The sequence below is a fragment of the Monopterus albus genome, unplaced genomic scaffold, assembly GCF_001952655.1.
Source record: "Monopterus albus unplaced genomic scaffold, M_albus_1.0 scaffold93.1, whole genome shotgun sequence".
Classification (NCBI taxonomy): domain Eukaryota; kingdom Metazoa; phylum Chordata; class Actinopteri; order Synbranchiformes; family Synbranchidae; genus Monopterus; species Monopterus albus.
Window position 1 is genome coordinate 1,424,820 of NW_018127973.1, and position 22,613 is coordinate 1,447,432.

At 39.6% G+C, this 22,613-nt stretch overlaps 2 protein-coding genes across 3 annotated transcripts in view; one reads left to right on the forward strand and one right to left on the reverse strand.

The window, feature by feature from the left end:
- The window catches only part of mtbp (MDM2 binding protein), a 26,338-nt gene extending 15,551 nt beyond the window's left edge, over positions 1-10,787 (forward strand). Inside the window, exons 15-24 of one of the 2 annotated variants that reach the window (XR_002275558.1) lie at positions 656-749; positions 858-1,016; positions 1,428-1,523; positions 1,696-1,959; positions 2,198-2,361; positions 5,231-5,343; positions 8,282-8,395; positions 9,573-9,638; positions 9,735-9,866; positions 9,970-10,787. Coding sequence is in view for 1 of the 2 variants with exons in the window: in XM_020608410.1 (XP_020464066.1) it covers positions 656-749; positions 858-1,016; positions 1,428-1,523; positions 1,696-1,959; positions 2,198-2,361; positions 5,231-5,343; positions 8,282-8,395; positions 9,573-9,638; positions 9,735-9,773 (1,109 nt within the window). In the remaining variant the exon portion in view is untranslated. Of the gene's footprint in view, positions 1-655; positions 750-857; positions 1,017-1,427; positions 1,524-1,695; positions 1,960-2,197; positions 2,362-5,230; positions 5,344-8,281; positions 8,396-9,572; positions 9,639-9,734 lie in introns of both variants that reach the window. The other variant, XM_020608410.1, reaches the window with a different exon arrangement.
- Positions 10,788-18,037: 7,250 nt separating this feature from the next.
- The window catches only part of sntb1 (syntrophin, basic 1), a 41,079-nt gene continuing 36,503 nt past the window's right edge, over positions 18,038-22,613 (reverse strand). The window contains exon 8 of the mRNA XM_020608412.1: positions 18,038-19,793. Coding sequence (XP_020464068.1) covers positions 19,701-19,793 — 93 coding nt within the window. The 3' untranslated portion in view covers positions 18,038-19,700. The remainder of the gene's footprint in view (positions 19,794-22,613) is intronic.

Sequence of the window (22,613 nt, forward strand, 5' to 3'; positions counted from 1 at the left end):
GCTCAAGTTAAAGTTAGTAAAACCCTTGCAACACATCCTGCAGTACATGGTGCCTACATTATTGGGCTTTGCTTATTGGTTTGCCACAGATCTGCTGTTGCTATTAGACAATGTTTAAAATGTGCTGGGTAGTTCTGTCTTCTAGAATATAAAACCACCCATAAACATGTCTAACTGAGGCTTCCCAGTAGTGTTAAATTTACTAAACTTTATTTCCTTTAAGGCTTAAATGCTCATCCAATCACTTACTGTAAGCTCCAGCTTATAAGTGTCAAACATTATAAAAACATCTGAGATCAACGGCGTAGAATCTTCGACTTCAGACTTGAGGGCTCATTTAATGGTAAAGTGATTTGGGACCACAGTTTACTTTTGTGTTCATAAATGTAGCTGTTATATAATGTAAAAGACCATGTGACTGCAGTTTTAATAGAAATTAAGGTTTCCAAGGAGAAGGAGACAGGAAGTCATTTTTATAAACTACTGGTTGTATTTTCAGTCACTACTTTGCACACAAAGAAAAATGATTACCCCTAGAATCACACGTAGCACAAATTCTTGTTAAAGGGAATACCCAATTTAAGCAGCGTTAAGCAATTTTAGCTAATTCCTATCAAATTCTGCAAGAGTAAACCATGCTATTTTGTACATGTAGGTTTTCAGACTGTTTCCCAGCAGCCATCTGACTGGCCTGAAAGGAGCATCCTTCACAACATAGAGAACCTACAGAGGAGACGACAGAAGAGAAGGTAAATGGGATTTACTCTGGGTGGTGTCTTTCTTTAGTCAATTCTGCCCTCCGTCTTAACTGTTAATGCTGTATATCAAATCTGGTCTATTTTCTGTGTCTACTGCAGATTGGGTCTGTTAGGTCCGGCCTCCAGTGACTGCCTGCTGGGTCCTAAAGACATTCAAAAGGGCTCCTCTGCTTTACTAGATGCCAAAGAACTTTTAAGACACTTCACATCTGATGGACACCCTACTGGGGAGCTACAACCACTGGCTATCAATAGAGGGTAGGTTCAGCCATCTTTTCTGGAACTTAGGCAGACGTAAAGAGTGACACATAGATAGTGCCAGTCGTATGGATAGACAAATGACTCAGTGGTGAAATATATTTCCATATTTGCCAATGAACAGACACAAACTGTAATACAGTCTGTGTGATTTATGAGTTTGATGGTTCTGAATAACAAGATGAGGCCATAATGAGGATTTGATTATGATAATTGATGTATAACAGTGAGCTTACAACCATCTGAGGAGTCATCCAGTAGTTGTAATAAATCTGTCAGACCAAATTCTGTGTTTTAATTAGCAGAATGAGTTTGTCATTTAATGAAGAGACTGAACTATCGATTTTGCTCCTTCTCTTTCTTTCCGTCACTCACCCCTATTTGTCTATCTTCCCACGCTGTCTTCTTCAGTAATAATGTGTTCCAGTTGTCATCAGACCTCTCTCCAGGCAGAGTCAGCCAGATGCCCTTCAGCAAGGCTTCAGCCTCACATTACCATGGCATAGAGTAAGTCTCCATAAAGTGTATAGCAACTGTTCAGCTGCACTCACCTAGATTTTACAGTACGGGCAGCTATGAAACATTTATCATGATTAGTAGAAGCTCAGGCTGTAACTACAGTTAAAGCCACATCATTAGTTAAAAACTGTAATAATAATAATTTCATTTGATCATCTAGGTTCTGCCTGGACAGTCAGCGGTCTTTGGAACGGGACCAGGCCTTTGTGCGTCTCCAGTCCCGTCTGATTCGCCATGAGACCCAAACCACCTGCACCAAAGAGCCCTGTGCCCTTCCCTTTGCCATCAGCCCCGCCCCCTCCCCTGCTGTGATGTCAGAACCAGGAAGTGTGCCTGACGGAGAGACTCTGCAGAACGTGGATGTAGCACGACTCAAGCGAAGGTCCAGGGACACAGATGTTATCGGAGGTTATCCTTGTAAAAGGTGTTTTTATATTTGAGTCTCTCTTCTGTATTTCTGTATGTTTAACATAATTTGGAAGAACTTATTGCTGTTAAAAAAACGGGAAAAATATTCAAAATTCTTTCTACTAGCAAGCAGCAAGATAGCGGATGAATGCTTGATTGATTGGATCTTGCCTTTGTGGTTTATATGAAATGCCATCACTTTACTGGTGGTTATTTTCACTATGTTTCTGTTCCTGCTTATCTGGATTATCCAGGCTGGTGAAGTCAGAGAGCAGTGACTCTCTCTGTTCTCAGAGCAGCAGCAGCAGTGGTACACGCCCCACTTTGAGGTCTCTGAGACAACAGCCGGGCAGATCCCAGTCCACCTCGTCCTTCACTGGCTCTTCTTCCTCTTCAGCTGCAAGACACACATCCTCGGGTAAAACAAACACTCAACCTTACATGGAAAGGGACTAAAAGTTCCTCTTCTTTCTTCTTCTCCATCTTGTAATAAACACTGACTGTATATAAAAGATGGACAAACCTACCGTGACATCACCCATTGCTTTTCTGAAGAGCAGTTTTGGAGCTCAAGCCTATCTACTGCCATATTGGTAGTGCTACACCCCACCTGCTACAGCTAATCCAAACATGGGCAAAGAGGTGGAGTGTGAGTGGAGCTGAGGTGGGCTGAATGAAGCTGGCCACCAATGACAGGACCCTCCTGTCTGTCACTCAAAGCAGCCATGCCCTTGAATCTGCATAACTTTAGCCTCAGTATAATTTAAACAGGCGAGTTATAAAACAAAATTTACACCCAATATCATTATCATGAAGAGAAATTAGCTATAGAGACCAAAACTGGTTTTTGTATCAGGCTGTAAACTTGTTTAACTCTGCTGTAAAGTTGGGCAGTTTTTCATGGACATCTGGGTATTGACTGTCTTCTGGAACCAGCCTCAAGTGGCCATTTGAGGAACTGCAGGTTTAAACACTACTGGCTTCGGTTCTCAGCCTCGGAGGTTGCCGCTTGATAATAAATCATATCGTCATGCATGGTTTTAATGATAGGACTATGTAAGAAATGCCATTAAATATATAGTGAAAAAATAAAGCTCATCTTTAGATGTTTTGAGCCAGACCTCACCATTAGTGTCCTACATGCCAGGCAATGTCAGCTGACACATACCTTGACATTAAGGGAACTACAAAATCAGCACCTGGATAATAGAGCAGTGGCGATATTCAGTACAGTACAACGGTCCCAGTACTCCTTCAGACACTTAGATGGATGACTACTTAAATGACAACTAGTCTGTCCCTGATCGTGCACCTACAGTACTTTATATGGTTATATTATTACCTTTTATCTTAATGAATATAATGTAACTTAATTCATGTTTACAGATAAGGGACGAGATGGTAAGTTAAGACAGTCAGTGATTAGGTCATGCAAATCACGACGAGATTTATCCCAACACCTCTGAACTCTTCTCTTACACAGTTACATTATCTTCTTCTTCTCTTGACTGTTCCCATTAGGGGGCGTCACAGTGACTCATCCGTTTCCACCTAACTCTATCCTCTACTCTCGCCCCAATTAACTTCATGTCCTCTTTTAGCACATCCATATATCTGCTCTTTGGCCTTCCTCTTTACCTCTTGCCTGACAGCTCCATCTCCAACATCCTTCTACCAATATAACCACTATCCCTCCTCTGCACATGTCCAAACCATCTCAGTCTGGCCTCTCTGACCTTGAGTCTACCTGCGTACTCCTACCTCCACTCTTATATGTAACTCTATGTTCCTCCCTCTTCTGGAAATAGGTGTTAACTACAGCCATTTCCATCCTCTTAGCAAAGTCCACCACCATCTGTCCTTCTAGGTTCCTTCCCTTGACACCAAACCTGCCCATCACCTCCTCATCACCTTTGTTCCCCTCACCAATGTGCCCGTTGAAGTCTGCCTTACCCCTTCAATTTCCAACTTCAAAATGATCACCCTGTCTAACACTCTTTTCACCTCTAAAACATTCCTCACGAGCTCCTCCTTCAGGATCACTCCTACCCCATTTCTCTTCCTGTCCACACCATAATAAAACAGTTTGTATCCCCCTCCAATGCTATGCGCTTTCCTACCCTTCCACCTGGTCTCCTGAACACACAGTATATCTACCTTCCTTCTCTCCATCATGTCCGCCAGCTCTCTACCTTTCCCTGTTATTGTGCCAGTGTTAAGAGTCCCTATTCTCAGACCTATACTCCTGCTTTTCCTCTTCTCTCTCTGTCTACGAATCCTTCTACCTCCTCCCCTTCTTCGACCAACAGTAGTCCAATTTCCGCCAGCACCCTGTAGGTCAACAGCACTGGTGGCGGTCGTTGTTAACCCGTGCCTCGACCGATCCGGTATGGAATTCACACTGATGATTCGCATGTTTAAATTTGGCATGTTTTTACGCTGGATGCCCTTCCTGACGCAACCCTGTCTATTTATCCGGGCTTGGGACCGACACAGAAGTCACTGGCTTGCAACCCCTGTGGCTAGATTCTTACACAGTTACATATATAAAAATATCAAACAGAGGTATAATTAACTTTGAAGGGTTAAATGTTCTTCTGAAATGTGTTTATAACATTCAGATGCAACCAGTTAAGTTATGCAGTTATCACAAGCAAATCTTGTCAGAGAGGATTTGCAAACAGTTTCACATTGAATAATGTAAAAGCACCACTGTAAATAGTAAAATTTACGATGACTGAATTCCATTCAGCTGCTTCAGTTTCAGGGTCCTGGGACTGTGCCTGCTCATTCACTGTCACACTGTCTCGGCTTACTGGGACACTTGACCAGAACAGAGCCACCTGTACGTGGCCTACTATGACAAGTCCAAATGCTGACTGTGACGGCAGCCTCTTACAGTTTTACTGCAAGGCCCTGGAGAGTGTGGGGCTGAAAAGTGTGAAGATTTAAAGGCCCTGCACACTCACACAGGTGTTTGGAGGTACTCTGGCTGTTTAGACCTCTGCTTAGGTTGATGTTGAGCAGAGCTATACTGTTAATTGTATAAGGTCATCAAACACTGATGTCTAATTAGGTACATTAAATGAAAACACCTGTGTGGCTTGGCTTGTATGGGCTTTACCAAATTACAGTAGTAGAACTGCACTATAGTTTGTTTTAATCACATACACTTAATATAACTGTTTTGTTATGGATTTACTGCCTTAATTTTATGTTATATGTAGGGTTTGTATTGTCATGATTGCAATGCCTCTTTGTTAACTTACCTGATGTTCCTGCCCCAGGTTTGGTGACACTCCCCTCTGCTGAAAAACCTAAACCCCAGCAGCAGAAGACGCTTTGTGACCAACAAGAGGAGAAACCTGCCAAAGAGTCACGCTCCCAGAAACACAACAGGGTGAGTGGCTGTTCATTTTGAGACAGATAGTAACTTAATGTATTTATTTAACATACAAGAATTATGAAAACACTTTGCTTTACAAATGGTGGAAAAAAATTAAAGAACAACTCAGATTAAATGTAACCACAGAAATAAGTTCTCATGCCAGCATGTCCAGCTATTTTGCATTTCAAGTACGCTGCCATTCACACAGAGTTTTACAGGGAGTATAAAGCGCATCAAGCTTGTACTGTTGTCAGCAGCAGTAAATTATATTCTAGGAGCAATTTTCAGTGCAGCGAAGAATGAGCTAGGCTAAGTTTACTTGGAGGAAAACCACAGTTTATGACAACTTTTATTTTCATTGCTCTGGCCATCACTTTTATGCAGTGAGTTCAGAAAGTATTCAGACTCCTTTGCTGTTTTATTTGTCTATCAGTCTGCACCCAATAACCAATAATGACAAAGTAAAAACAGGTTTTTACAAACTTTCGCAAACATAAATGGAAATCTCTCTTTTACAGCAGTATGCAGACACTGTTACTGTCCCTCCAAAGTGTGGCCCGGTGTGTTCTGTTTGGATTAGTAATTTTTGAGATGTGTCTGAATCTTTACTGGAGTCCACCTCTGGCAAAGGGACATGGATTGGACTGCATATTCCTGTATGATCTAGACCCAGACCTGAGAAGCTTATACTATATAATGTCCAAACTCAACCTGAGCCCAACACAGTTCAGTTTGTACGGTGTTTCCCCCCCTTATCATTAAAATAAGCAGACAGGGGTCCCTGATGGACTAGCAGCTAGGATTCAGCTTTGTCACTGCTGCGGCCCGAGTTCGATTCAGGGTTGCCTCAGGAAAGGCATCCGATGTAAAACACATGCCAAATTTCAACATGTGAATCCTTAGTGTGACGATTCGCTGTAACCCCTAACGGGAACAGCCCTCAGGTGACAGACAGATTAAACTAAGCAGACATTTGAGTGTTCCAGCCGTCTAGGCTAAAGTTGGACCTATGTGTCTGAGCCCGACCCAGACCTGAACATAGTTTCTGTCTGAACTCTTGGGTGCCGATGGGTCCCATCGACCTTGGTTCAGGTATCCACACTCTAGCACACACCTGTATAGAAAGTCACACTGATTGTCAGGACCAGTGCCTAATTTGTAAATTATGAGGTCCCGGAATATCACTCGGTGATGGACCCAGCATGTGAATCTGGGGAGAGGAGGTCCTGGAATGAAAAAATGTCCACAGCGACTAGTGTGTTTGTAATGGTTTCCACCTTAAGGGAGCAACTTGGAGGCAAAACATTATTTGTCATGTGTTTGTAGCAACCAATAAATTACATACACATTACATGTTACAAGTGTTGAACGTGAGTGATGCTAAATAAGTTAGGACTCCAAGGATTGGCCTGTCTAGCTTCTGGTTTCTAACTAGCTCTGCCCTGCTGAAATTCTTCAGCAAATTTACCTGTCTTTTTCTCGTTTTGACTCTGTGGCTAACATAACGTTACACTGAATGTGCACCTGACCCAGTGTCACCTGTGTGAACTGGTTATGTTGTGACATAATTAGCCTAACTTCCTGTTTTTATTGTACTTAATTATTCTTTTTTAGTCTAATATGCTGTTGTAAAAGGCTAGTAGTCATACCAAGACGTATTACACCTTGGACGTTTTATGTATTATTCATATATTCACTTTCTTTCATATGTAAATGAGGTGGGGGTCTATCAAAATAGGTGCCAGTCATGGATCCGGCTTGTTCTGGCACAAATTAACCCCTGGTCAGGACTGTGGTGAAACTGTGATAAGGCTGAGTTCAAGGTTAAGCGTATAAAACCGTGTCTGAAACTGTGAGTGCTGCCAGGGGCACAGAGACCTCAACAACTGTAAGAAAATGTTTGGAAAAAGTCAAGTGAACACTGTTGTGGCAACAGGTTTCCTCTTTGTCAGTCCCATAAAACATATTCACTCTTGTGCTTAATGTTATGTGTCAGCACCCACTGCATCTATTTTATCAGCATGCCAGTAGGTCGTCTATCTAATGTTTGCATTGCCATATCAGGAGCTAAGCTAACAAGGAGCCTGGCTTGTGGACCTGCTGTGGCCACACTGTCTCCTGTTGACTGGCTGAAATCACTGCCTTGTGTCTGAGCAAAATGAAAATGCTAATGAAAACATGGTAAGCTTGTAGTTATTGTTTCATTGGAACTGAAGTCTAAAACAACTTAATGTGGAGTAGTCCCACTCGCTATCAACCCCACAACAGACATACAGAAAGAGGCACAATACAACACTGACACAGGAGTTTTACTACAACTGAGAATTGTGCAACATCTCCAGCAAATACAGATGTTTTACATGTAATCACAGTAAATGTGTGGGCTGCGTATATGTACAGTAGGCGCACACATACACATATGTGGATGCATGCATGAGTACACACACACACACACACACACACACACACACCTCCACCCGTCCTCTGTCCCACACACAGCTCACATTCGGAATGCCAACCTTGACTTGTTCAGATTTTTGATTACAAAGCAAACAGGCTTAGGAACGAACAGTTGGGCCTCTGAGAAACAGCGCTCAGTTTATTACAGAGATTAAAAGCTGCCTTTCTGCTCCTTATGAGACTGAATTGCACAGATGATTCCTCACAATAATTTGATGTTTCTTCAGAACAGTCATTGCAGCAAGGTTCCAAGCAGATGTATTTATTTCAGGAATATGTTTGTACCTGGGGGGGCTACACTGTAAATGGGAAGACTTGTGATCCTGCCCAAAAGTCACGATATTTTGACACCCCCTGCCTTTTTAAAAAGTCATCATCATTAAAAAGGAAGCCATTAGTTTCTCTGCGCCAAGTTAATGTTGGGTGGTTAGGGAATAAACAGAACTAGATTTAATGTTTACACTGTTGTGTCTGTCTTTTGTTCTGTCAGATGTTGCAGGAGGTAGTAGCTAAAACACTCAACCACCACGGGATCACTGCCGAGCACGAGCGCTTTGAGGCCTGCAGCAAGAGACTGTTTGATATCTCCAAATTCTATCTCAAGGTTAGTCTGCTTATGCCGTCAGCACCATCCTCTTTTCTTTGACAGTTTGTTGATTTGTATGCATCCTGGAATTTTAACCATATGTTTAGTTTTGTAATATTATACATCCTTGCAACAAATTGTCCCAATAATAGGAACAGACAGACATCTGATTTCTCTTGTGCCTCCTTGTAATTCCTAATCAGGAGTTTTTGTGTGTTAAAATATAAACTGCCCTAGCTTTTCACCACTGTGCTCCCTTATTTCAGTAAAAGCAACACTGCAATGTAAACATATTCTTTCAGGAAATGTGCATGTATTATTGGCAAAATGTATTCTAATTATCAACAGTAGAAGTATTTGTTATGCAAGTTGAGCTATTTCAGTGTTATTATACTGTACATATTGATAATTATCATTTGATGAACTAGCATATAAGTGGTATTGTGATGTAACCAAACAAGTAGGGCAAATTTTAACTAATAACTTGTTGTTTGGTAGTGTAGGAGCTATTTATTATTTGTTTTGAGTATTCAATTAAACTGTATGTAGTTGTTGACTGTATTTTTTGCCACAGTAGTTCTTTGTTTTATTTTGGAAGAATTGGGCAGCACCACATAGGACCCGCCTTCATCTGGCAGGAGGGTCAGCGGTGGTTTGCTTGTCAAGGATAACACAAAGACCTCTGTGTGACTTCTTTTCCCTGCACACAACTCATTCTAATGGTGCATCAGTGGCCTGTTGGTTTCAGGTTTATTTAATCTAGATTATGGACAAATAATTAAGCCTTCCTAGCTACATGTTGTTTAGTTTATTACAATATTGCACATCAGTATGTCATTAAATCATGTTTTGTTTGTAACATATGAAAAAGTAGCTACAAACTACAACTGTCAGATAAATGTAGTGGAGTTCAAAGTGCAATATTTCCCACTGACGTAGTGGAGTAGAAGGATAACGTAGCAAAAAATAAAAACACACAAGTACCTCAAAACTGTGTGAAAGTACAGTGGGTAAGTAAATGCAGTTACTTTTCACCACTGCTTGCTACTGCACATTTTGTCTCTACTCTGTTCTAACTAAATCATCTTCTCTGTTAAAATGAGTTCAGCTGTGGCCTACAACTTTCAGTTTTATGATGTGAGTATTTTTGCTGTGTCAGTGTGAGCCAACTTCCTCCTCTGTTATTTTATCCCAGGACCTGACGACGTCTCGGGGTCTGCATGACGAGATGAAGAAGGCAGCTAGCAGCAACGTTAAACAGGTAACGACAGCTGACATAGTCCTTCAGCTGGGCTTGTTTGTTCTGAATCTAAACATTTTAAAGTCACATTTTAAAAATCATTTCCCGATTTTGTAGGTCATTGACTGGGTGTTGGAGAAAACCTCAAGGAAGTGAAAGCAGACGTTTTGATGTATTATGTATACATATGTTGCAGTAACCTTGGACTTAATGCTTTATTTAATTTGCTTCAGTGAGAAGATCATACAGGTGTCCACGATTTTTTATTTCTTAGTTTATACTGATTTTTAGCATATTTTTTTGTGTGTGATTGTGTGCTCATTATTTCTGGTATATACGTCCACTGCTCCAGGGCCTTGTAACAGAAAAACACTTGGACATACTGGAGTACACTCTGCTCTGGCTGCAGTCACTGAGAATCCACAGGCACCTAGATGTTGGCTTCAGGTTGAAGTTTTCTTTGCTTTTTAGCAGATTTCAATTTTCACATCATTTCCATCTTGTTCATCTTGTTTCTAAGCACAGTAATCTTATGGTTTTATAGTTGTACATTTTATATCTTTGTATTTAATATTTTACTCAATAAATGCATTTAATCTTATCTTGTTTCTATGGGAAAGTGCATTTGTGTGTTTAGAGAAATCATATGAGTTTGTGTCATTGTTTGTGTGTTGTGTCTGAGAAATATGTATTACATTGTCAGCCCTGACAGCTAACAAACAAAGCTACAGTACAAGCAATGCAGCACTGATCATCACTGACAGTCAGATTTGTCCTGCTTGTGCGAATTTGTCCTCGATGCAGACTCATCTGGACCTGCTGAGAATTCTTCATTCCCATGATGAGATTCAACACTTTTGCTACTGGCATCATGTTGGCTTTTCTCCAAGAGGAGCTGGCTACATGTTTCACCAATTAAAAAATTCTCTCCTATGCCAAGTAGACAGAGAGCAGTCTGGGGTTTTTGTGACACTAAATAACAGGACTGTTTTATGAACAGGAAGAACTTGTGTTTTGGTCTTTACTATGAATTATAATGTGCTTTATTTTACAGGGCTAAGTTCTTAATGTCAGTTTCTTAGGAGTTTTTCTGGAAAGAACAATGGTATTTGTAATTTGGTATTCATTTCAGGGGAAATTGACTTTTCTTAATAGAACTGCTCTATATAATTATTGTAAGTGTACCAACTAAACTGTTTTTCCTAAATTTAGTATCAAATTACATTTTTTTTTTCCTAAGAAACAATGGAAAACAGTAGATACTCTCATTTAGGTTGCTATCATAATGTTTGTAAGTTAAATGGAATTTTCAAAGTACTGTGAAAACCAGTTTATATTTATAGTAGTGTTAAGGTCAGTGCTGCTATTGCTCATGTAAACAAGAATGCATCAGTGTTGAACATCTGTTGGTTTCTGGTCAGGTGATAGTTGAGATTTGACAGACTATCAAAATATAGTTTTGTTTTGTTTTTTTTAGCAGAGATACTCATTCAACATGTATTAAAGGTCATGTAACCAGCATAACCGGTGTGTATGTTGTAGGTGGGGATACACCAAGTGTGTGTCTGTGTGGGAGCACCACTGAGCATCAGGGTGCAAACTAAAAGCATTGCCTGGTTGTTTCATGGTTGACCAGCAGATTAGATAATATAGTTTACATTGTACCTCATGCATCTGCATCACACACAAAGACTGTGGTAGAAAATGACCTGAAAAGGAAAACTCTTTGTGGCGGTGCACTAGTCCTTGGTCTAAAGTGATAAGAGTAACCTAGCCTAGTTTCCTTGTATAGAGACTAAAGCACTTTAAAATTTTGCCTTTGTGTTAATAGGCCTAAAAGACTATATCAGATATGCATCGATTTCAAAGGATGGGGAAAAACTCAAAAATGGACACCCTAAATTTGCAGGATGTAATATATTGTGTGGCTGTAGCAGACGTAGTTTTTTTTTGGTTTTCATTTCAGGACCCTAAAAGATTTACAGACATGTTCTGTGGGCTCATTACATGAAGGCAGCAAAGATGAAATGAGATGGCCATCTGTTGTCACTGCTGCTTTTTGCAAGATGTAAAATAAATGCCATTAACGGCCACGGGAGGTTCTTGTTCCAGGGAATTGAGGGTTGTGTTTTGACTCACAGAGGGATGACAAAATGAAAGTAAAGCTGAAAGATAGGCAGCAAACTAAACAAGGACAAGAGGTCTTCTATTTCTAGATAGTTTCTTTATGAAGACTCAAGATATAAACTGTACTACTGTCATTTTTAAAAACAAACTTATTGTACAGTAAGTACTTGAATTGAATGGACTGTAACATTATGAGACTTGGACAGGCACAGATACTTATTGTGATAGCCCTTTGTTTATCACATGTGTAAAGTTAGTAGTGCTGCTATTATTTATCTTAATGTATTAAGCTGTACTTTTATTATTGAAATACAACACTCCTGATTTCATTTAACACTTTTCTTTCCCATTCAAAGTTGCACCAATCGGGTCTCCCATTTTGGTCACTGGGCTGTGTCATGGTGGCCATGATTGGGACCTTCTGGGTCTGCCACCAGATCATGTAATTAATGTCCGGACGAATTCAGAGAGAGAAAATATATATATATATATATATATACAGTATATATATGTATATATGTATACACTGTATATATGTATATATCCTGTGACATCATTGTAAAAGGTGCAGGCCACTATAAAGGAAGAAAAACACATCCAGAAGTATATACTGACTTTATACAGCCTTCACCAGCTAGTTGCTAACTTTGTCTGCCATTTGTTGATAGGCAGGCAGCTTTTCACTGAAAACAGTGTCCAGTTATGGTTGGAAAATAAACTGATGAAAGCACTAAACATTCAAGTTGTGAGCTGTAAAACCAAAACAATAAGCCTGAGCGATGCCATTGTTAAACCCTCTATAAAGTCGAGGGGAACTGTGGAGTTGGTGATAATTTTATGTGGATTTATTGCTACAAACAACACTTTCATTTGATCTGCTGTTAATAAGAAGACATTGATTAGTTATACTTTAAAGACATAACTAATATACTGTATGTCCTTCTATCTCTCTATTCTTTAAACATTTTCTTTGTAATCTTACCCTGTTTCTCCTGTATGTGCATGTGACACCTCTCTTTGTGTCAGATCAAACATGGCCTCTTTAAGGTTTTATCTGAGGTTTGTTGACTTTTGTGGTCTGTGCTGCTCCCACTTGTCATTAGCATACATAATACAACTGTAATATAGAAAGAAATCATAAAATAGAGCAGAACACATTTCTTTGGGGTACGTCACGTGATAAAGCCCTAGAATTGACCCTACACAGGGTCCTGGTTTTGCTTTGTCAGATAGTATCCTGTCACAAGCACACAGGTCCTCTGCTGATCAAATATTTTTGTAATGACACAATGTTCTTGTGCTGTTTGAACCTAACAAAACAGTCATGGTTGACGGTTTGTTATCTATGGGATTCATTCACATGAGCAAGAAAGAGAAGCATGCACACGCTTATTACACATTTATCCCCGTCTGTACTCAGGTTCACGGGGCAGAGCAGAACAGTTTCCCAACATATGTGTGAGAGAGAGAAGGGGGTGCATTCAGGGGTACTGTAGGGACTTGGCAGTGGCATCCTGACACATTCCAATTTCTCACACACATTCACTCCTTGTTCACCCCACATCTCTTTTATCATGGGTTTTACCTACTGTTGCTTGGAGTTTTTGTGTGATGGAAAGAAAATAAATGAGGGGAGATACAGTATTTCCCCTTTGCTGCCAAATACAGTGAAAGACTAGCTTATGTACAGTCAGTGGGAGTACACAGTTTCATGATTTGAGACTGCTAATGTGTATAGGTTATGTGTGGGTGGTTGTTTTTGAGAGTAACAGCTTGAAGAACAGGCTTTATTCAGTGAGAGGGTCATGGCAGCGGCACCTCACAAACATCCCTCCGTCTGTCTTCTAGTGCTGTAAGGTGGCATGCCCTCCTGTATGTTTGCATACAGTTTATATGTTTCTGAGAGTTACTCGTCATCTTCTTGCTTATTAACTGATTTATGAGTGATTGACTTATTAATTAACAGACTTATTCATTTTATATAGTGTGCTTTTGTCTCGTAGATTCATTGTAAATGTTTTCATCTGGTCTCATAACACACCAAAGACCAGTTGTGCCTAGCTTAGATATTACATTTGACATATACTGTAGCATGGTCCCTGGCCGCTTTGGATACACTTAAAACTAGTCATCACCCTTACAAAAGGTTAAATGAAGTAAAAATGCCCATAGGCCTATTTTCATAATTTAAGATGAAATGTGTGTACATCAGTGGAGACATTTTGAGCATTAAATACAGTAGGTCCCAAGAGAGTGCTATTCTGGACAGCAACTTCAGCCAGTGTTGTGTCAGTACTGTTGATGTTTCAACAACAAGAAGAACAAAAAGAATCTCTTTTTTTTTTCAAAATACACACAGTTGTACCAATTCCTAGGAGGTAATGCCAGAGGTTTTTTTCCAGCTTGTTGAGTCTTTCTGCCCAGCATGGTTAAACAACAGACAAAAGCAGCCAAGCCAGCTTTAGACATATAAAGGCAGGTTTGTGTCTATAGATCGTGCTGGCACAACCTGACTTTTAGCAGGTTTGCTAGGTGGCAATGTTTTGTACACAAGTGATTTTTAAAGGAAGCAGAGGGTTAACAAGAAAGAGAGAGAGGGTTGGACCTCCAGCTTTTGACCAAAGTTTTCAGAGAATTGCTACAAGGATACAGTTGGCTTTATAAGTTTATCAATAATGGGACAGAGAGATAATGCTTTTGCTAAAATTAGCTTTCTGATGAGCTGCATAAAATCCTAGGAAGATGTCTCAGGGAGTTTTGAGAGTGAATTATGAGGTGGTTAGATTATCGCCTAAATATAAATCTGCATAAACCCTGTAAAGTGAGGTACAGTCAAATAAGCTAACATTAGCAATGTAGTATTAGACTGAGCCTAGTACAAAGACAGTGTAAAGTCCGAGTGAGCCTGTGTGAGACAGCAGCATATAATCCAGAGTATTCACACAAATGATTCTGATCCCAAAAATCTACCATCATTCGTCAATTGTATAAAACAAACTTAGGAACCTTCTTTGCCCTGTATTTAACTTTCCATGTCAGTAGAACCCAGCAGTACGCTAATTACTATAGTAACTGCATGTTAAGGAAAAGTTGGACATTGTGGAAAATATGATTCTTTGCTATCTAGCAAATAATTAAATGAAAAGATCAATAGCACTCTCATCTGTCCATTAAATATAAGGCTACTCTCAGCAGATGCTGCTTTGTACAGAGACAGGGTCCTGTTTCCCTCCATTTTTAGGGTTAGTAAAAGGTAAAACTAGCCAGATGCTAGACAGATGTGAGCGTGATAGTGATCTTCTCTCTAGCTCTATGCCAGAATAAGCATATTTCCCAAAATATCTTAACTGTTCCTTTAATACACAGCATATGTGGAATCCATTTAAGACTGTGAAGAAATGGCATTTTAAATAATTACAGGGATAGGAATGTACATTACACACAAACAAGCTCTTGCTTCTTCTTGTTTTGTATTTTAAGGTTTAACCCTGAAGTTAATCTGCCTCATACTGCATCTACCTATAGCCACTCTAAACTCAACCCAAATGTTTTCAAGAATGGCTGGCTGCAAGAACTCATTCCCAGCTGACATTGGAGAAGAGAGGGGGAATATGGTAGGGTCCAAAGTAAAATATTATAAAAAAATAATAAGGATCAAGTAAAGTTACACTTATCTGTACCTATGCACATCACTCATTTTCCAACTTTGTAGGATCATTACTGTAAAGAAAGGCAATGCCTGAACCAAAAACTGATTTTTGAGCAATTAACATTTGGAAAATAGACTAATCGTTCCAACAAATCATTGTTTAGTAGGTGTTCGGCTTGTTGGAGCCATTTCAGCACAGCCTAATGATTTGCTGACCACTTTTTCCCACTTTTTTCCCCATTTTGCTCACCCTGGTCACCCATTACCTACACAATTTTGATTCTGTCTCACACATACACACGCAGTAGAATGGGTCACACACTGAAATGCAACCACGTCAACACACAGCAGACACAGAAGCAGTCCAGAACTTGTGAGGACCTGCCATGTGAGGAATGCAACAAGAGACTGAGCCAAGAGAAACAGCGTTTATTTAGAGCCCCTTCTATCTCGCTCTACATGTGTGCGCACACACACACACACACACACACACACACACACACACACACAAACACACACAAACCAAAAACTAAATTTAGCAGAATGCATTTGCATTTCACTGAGAGAAGTATCTCCTGTGTACACACCTCTGGACATTTATTAGCCCACGCATAACAGACACATTTTATAGTTAATTGCTGATCGATCTTGCTCTTTTCCAGCCCCTTAAAATGGAAATCTGACAGTTTTTCAGTCAATATGGCATATATCACTCTCTCAACTGTCCCTGAGTTAAGAAGGCTGAGAAAGCTGGCATGTGTTCTTCCAGACCTGTTAAAATTCTGTACTGACAGAAATTCTGTGTGTGTATAACATACTTGGCCAAATAATGTGATTATTATTATTATCATTGTAATTATCAGTTGACACATTCATAGTCTTGGGCGACCAACACAGCTTTCTGTCTGTCTCTGCAGAGAGAATTTGTTGTGTTTTACTTTTCTGCAATAGTTGCTAATTGCAGACATTTAATGTCCCACTGAGAGTCTGGCGATTCAATAAAGGCGTAAACAGATGAGAAACACCAACAAACACAAAGAGGTGGGAAAAGGTAGGAAAATCTGCCGTTAAACATTGTCAGCTATTAAATAATGTGAAGAGCTAGGCCTGTTTGAGGTCTAAACTCTTACCATATATACCATGAATGCCCATCAATTTGTGCATCTGTTTGTATGTGTGGGAGGCAGAGAGAGAGAAAACGCTAGCCCACTACCGAGGAGCCAAGTAAACAAGAGTTACGATTGTGTTAAGCGCTGTCTGCAACTCAATTACTCTCAGGCTCTTCTGTTAAAAACACTTGAATTCTTTCTGCTGAGCTGGACAATAAAACACCTCCCAAATCAAGCTGAAATGTCACTAATGAGCTGTAAATTAGTTCACCACCTTTTATCTTAGCTGCCCCTGAATATTGCCTGTTTTTTTTTTGTTGCACTGCAGAAAACGCATGTTTATAGCAGGGTTGATTCAATTCAAACTGAAAGTGGAAGAAGGAAATAGTCTGATATCAGACTAATGATATATTAAAAAAAAGGTTAAGAACCAGTACAACTGCCAAACAAACTGCAGATGTTATTAAATTTTAATATGATTGAAGTGCAAGTGAAACTCTCCTCAGCCCACATCTTCCAGGCTGCTTCAAGTTGATTTGCTGTTAAGAAATTAATAAATCATAAGTGAAGACTAAAAACAGACATTAAATCAGTTTTGTTAAATACATGATTTATGTGCACCATCTGAGTTAAAAACAAACCTTTACCTTTCTGAGTGACAGTACAGTAGCTGCACAAAGGCAACAGAGTATTTGGCGTGTCAAAGCAGCTCTACTTGAGGTTCTCAATTCTTCCTGTATTACAATACCTCCACTGTTTTTAATGCAAACAAATTATGTTCCTTCTACATTGTGGTTTAATGACATCGTGTAAAACATTTTTTCACAGTTTCTGTGTAGACAGTTATTGTGTGTTATGACAGCGTAAAGAGAGAAAACCTAAAATTACTGTGGAGTGAGCTTTTCTGCATTACAGAAGTCACATTGTTGTTTCACAGTCATCTTGTGATCTCTATCTTTAGTTTCTTCCACAGTTTAAATGTTTATTTTCTTATGAGTCATTTCAAGGCACAAGTAATGATCTGGCAGCCAGCCATATCAAAGCCAGTGTAGTAGCCAGATTTGATACGGTCCATATCATCAAAAAAATAAAAAAAAATGGCTGTTGCACAACTAAAGCATGACCGAAGACTCCTGTGATGGCTACCTTGTTATAGTATATATACAGTATCTCTCTCTCTCTCTCTAGCTTGTCAGTTACCCAGGCAAACATGATCTAAAAAGATGATCTTGAAAGAGTAGCTATAAAGACTTTTGTTGGTCAGGCTTATAGTCATAAACAGTCCATCCTGAAATGAAGAAGGAAAAAGGAAGGAACAGCATCATCCTGTTTGATCAGTCTGGAAAGTCTTAGAAGAACACAGTAGTTTGGCCTTATGGGAAATACTTTTTTGCCATCTTGCAGAGACTTTGGGAAGACTGATACTGCTCTCATAATCTGCATATTACATATAAGGCTACAGCCAGTGGCTGGGTTTTTTTTTGCTTAAAGACTGGAAATAGGGAAATATGTAGGGAGGCTGACTTTGCTAACCAGAGCCACCTATCAGCACCTCTAAAGCTCAATAATTAACAGTGACAGTCTTTATGCTAAGATAGGAGAACTACTAGTATTTTGTGGTCAGATAGTATTTTTAAACTGATGTTTCCAAGCATAACAATAAACTTTGAGAGAGAGAAAGATTGATTCAGAATATCATATTATGTTAAGTTTCAGATTCATCTGTTTACAGGTTAGCCGTTTCTCTGGAAACAACTAATCTGGCTCTGTCCAAAGGTAACAAAACCCACCTAAAGCTACAGATTAAACAAACAAGATAAACTTTGTTAATAAAGACCATTTTGAGGTGCTGGTACTGTATGTAGATTTTATTATATTTGGACAGACCCAGGTTTGCCCCTTTTGCCAGTCTTTAAGCTAAGATAAGATAATCATCTTTTTTATGCTAATCAGCTACTGGCTGTAGCATCATGGGTAACATGCATTTACTCTTGGCAAAAAATAAGTGCATTACTCTACTGCTTTAAATTATCTGGTCAAAATGTGTCTACCAAACTATTTTGATTATTAATTCATTGTTATGTTACTACTCTTAAGAGTAGCCTAAATTAGTCATATGCATTTTTATATCCTTAAGATAAATTTCCATTCATACAGCATGTAACACTACTATTACTGTGGAAACTGACATGTATCAAAAACCACAGCCATCAAATGTCATCTTGTTCCCCAGTGTTAGGGACAAAATCACCATAGCAGCCTAAATCTTGAGTTTTTCACAAGTTGGATTTGGGGGGGGGGCTTGTTCCCGTTTTTGAATGATAAATGTAACAGGATTCAGATGTGTCAAAAGGAAAACTGAATGGTTGAGTTTAGTGACGACAATGTCAAATTAGTCAGGCTGAAATACTCTGACTACCAGATGTTCAAACCTAACCTGACCACTTATACAAGCTGTTAAAAGAATAATATGACATTTAGAATCTGAGTTAACAATGTGGGAAACATATGGCTGATTGTGCCTCCCAGTTCCAATAATGAAGGCTGACACTGCTAAAAAGACATCTCAAGGGACTGTAATAAAGAACAATGCATCAAGTCTTTCCACAGTGTGTTGAGCGGTTGTAGAAGAAAAATAAGTAATATTCAGAATGTCCTTTCAGAGCTTATGGTGGATAAATCATATTGGTGCTAAATGGAAGGCCATTACATTATGACACTTGACCTTAGCGGACACGCAAAGCATGAATAACCTCAAAGACTGCGTATGGAAACCATCGGTGTGGGCGGGCAGAAGGAAGAGCCGCAATTTGAAGTATGAATTTGAACGCGTGCACGTAACATGTGCATGTTCTCGCGCACACGAAGTTATGCGCGAAGCATACCTGTCCCTTAATGCGGTACTTCAGTCAACACTGCAGCCCTTAAAGGCAGGGTTTATCCCGAAAACATCTGTGTTAAGAGCATCTTTCACTCAACACAAAGCCAATCTGGGCTGCTTTCTCCAGAGTTTCTTTAACTTTGAGATGGACACCCAAAGAATGCCAGTTTCCAGAGAGAGGCTACATTCACTCAGTTTGGGTCCCTGACTGAAGGAGATGTGGAGACGTGGTGTACTGCATGCAGGCTGCAGATTGGTGGAGAAACGAGGTGAATTTCTGTTTTCAAAGCATCAGAAATGTCTCCATGGGGAGGCTGTCAGGCCACCAGACCCAGGCGGGAGATCTTAGCAGAGAGGAAGGAGTGGAGGATGAAGACAATTGGTTTAGGGCATGAGTGGAGGTCCAGTTGCTAAAGGGAGAGGGGAGAACAGTACAATTAAAAAAGTTGAACAAGACAGTGTAATGCATAATGGATGAAGAGGAGAAAATGTGGTTAAAAGATGTGAGAATTCATTAAGGCGGTAGGGATGACAGAGAGGAGGAGGTGGGGAGGAGAGGAAAGAAAGTGAGTTTATAAAGCACATAAGACATATATTCACAACTAACCCTACAGTCAACAGTTCCCCATGAGGCAAGGATCAGACAGTTATAAATGAAGCTACACGTACACACACACATACCACAAAGCTCTGCTCATAACCTCAATCAGCAGCAGCTGATCTCATCTGTGCTGTTACTCATATCCTAATTCTAAGGCCTATAGAGAGATTTAACCTGTACAGTCACTTAAACCTCTGTTTACACAGTCAAATTGAGGAAGCTTTAGAGGCTACCTCATTTCCAGCAAACAAAGTGCAATGAAACATGAGTTGGGTTTAAGGGTTTATTTTAAGTTGCTTTTGGTGGGGCTGTTAAAATAAATTTGGGTACCTGCTCTCGTGTTTCCTGGACTGTTGTTAGATAAAATTGTAGTGCACCCGTATTTGCGATAAAAGGTGGTCTGTGCAGGCTTTAACACAAACACAATTTGGCAATTTTGGATAAAAATTAGCTCAAAAATTGCACTGCGTGGCCTAATCTGCATAAACATGCAGTTGCCCCTCTCGTCTCACCTCAGCGTAAGCATATTCATTCACAGCAGAAAAATACCAAACACACCAACATGCAAAGAAAAAAACTTGCACTAAAGGAAAATTACATAAAGATTGTGTTTGAATACATGCTGGGTTTGCGCTAGCAGGAAAATAATGCCTTTATCTTGCCCTTTTCTTTGATTTCTGATCAACTGGAGCAGAAATGTATGTGCATTTTTTTGTTTTCCAAGCCAGAGTCAGGGTTTTTGGCTTCATAACACATTTTCTGTGTGGGTGGAATAAACTGTCAATTGCCGTGACAAAATTAGACATGCATACTTTCTGCCAAGTAATAGTCAACACTGTGAAAAAAGACCTACCTGATTTCATGTTTAAATGTTGAGCTAATGAGCCAACAGCCACATCCACAAGTGCCTTGGGATTTTTATAAAGCTTTGTGTGTGACTGTGTTGGGATTCAGAAATGGTACAGACAGCAAAATCTGTTCTGCTAAGGTAGCCAGCAAAGCTCTTAAGTCTGCTTATTTGCCTTCAGCATAAACTGAGCAGTCAAACATGAGTGCATCTGACAGAAGCTTTATACAGAGCTGTATGTGGACTGTTACACAGACATATCAAGGTGTTGATATAAAATGTCTCAGTTTCCAATTTCTAAATCTACTCCTAGATGGTTTTTACACTGTCACTTTATTTTCCAACATGCAGTACATCAGAGAGGCCTGTAGATGATGAAACATTAATTTTATTTTTATTTTCTGAGTAAAAACCATTGACTCTATATATGATGGACAGTCTGACAGTCCCAGAAGTGAAGCCACCGCAACTCATCTCCCCCTGGTGGCTGGTTGCACTATCGGTCAGAAATTTCACATTAAAAACTCAAAGAACTAATCAAATACATTATTCCCAGAGGTAATTTTTGGTAGATATTATCACACTGATGGTCATTTTTCTGGTAAGTCTGTTTTTAGTAGGTTATCTGATCATATAAAAAAAAAGGGTTGGATGATTTGACAGCTTTGACTGGTGGTCTGATGCTATCACCACTTCTGGTCACTACTGCACAGAATCTGGATGCTGAAAAGCAAGATGGCAGCCACCATCCTTCAATATTTTGGCTTCACTTTTGCATAGTGGACGTCACTTCCATTGTACATACAGTCAGAGGTAAAAATGGTTTGTATTTGTGTCAGGGGGAAGGAAAATAAAGAGCTAATGAGCTAACGGCTGGCATTGTTCACAGAAACATGTGCCGAGTATGGGCTAGACTCCTCAGAAGGTCATGGAGAATAAAATAAAATCAAATAAAATCTAAGAGGCTAAAAATGGAAACTTTTCAGATAGAAGTAACAAACAGGTTGAGTCATGGAAGTGTTTGTGCTTGGTTATTTTCAGGTATAAACATGAATTGAGCCTGATTACTTTAAGGGTTATTGTTGGAATACGAACCACATGCACTTCCACACAGTGAGCTCTTTAATGGTGTAAACAGAGTTGAACCCTTACAGTAAGTGACAGGCTATTTTTAAAGAAACCACCATGTTTGAGCCCTGGGACCTGCGTATGTGTGGAGTTCATTTTATTCCAGAAGTTCTTTTATGCTGTAATTTTCTTTGTGCAGTACCACTTTCCCTCTGTCTACCTCCTACTGCATGCATGTACTCCAGTTTCGATTTTGCCTTATGTCCCAGAAGGCCTTCTGAAAACCCCTGAGAGTGGGTATGAACTTGTTCCATTTACTATGAATGGCAGATGACCACAGCAAAGTAATATTGATATTGGATGTTGTTTTTTTCCATCAGTATCATTTTTGAAGCAAAAACTTGACAGCTCAGTTAACTGTGTCTTTCTAAAAGGAAGAGAATAAATGGGAAATTATTAATTGAAATTATTTGAGCTGTGTTCATTAATCAGGAAATAATTGTCTAAGATGTTAGTGGTGTCACTGCACATTAGCATACAATAGCATGCTGTGCCTTATACTCCAGCCACTGTTGTCCTCTTTGCTAATACAAAATGGAGAAAACTAGTGAGCAATGCTGAACAGATGATCATGACACCAAACCATCTGAGAAGTACTATGTGGAAACCTTTTTGGATTTGACACCACATATGGAAAAAGTAATGGATAATGGT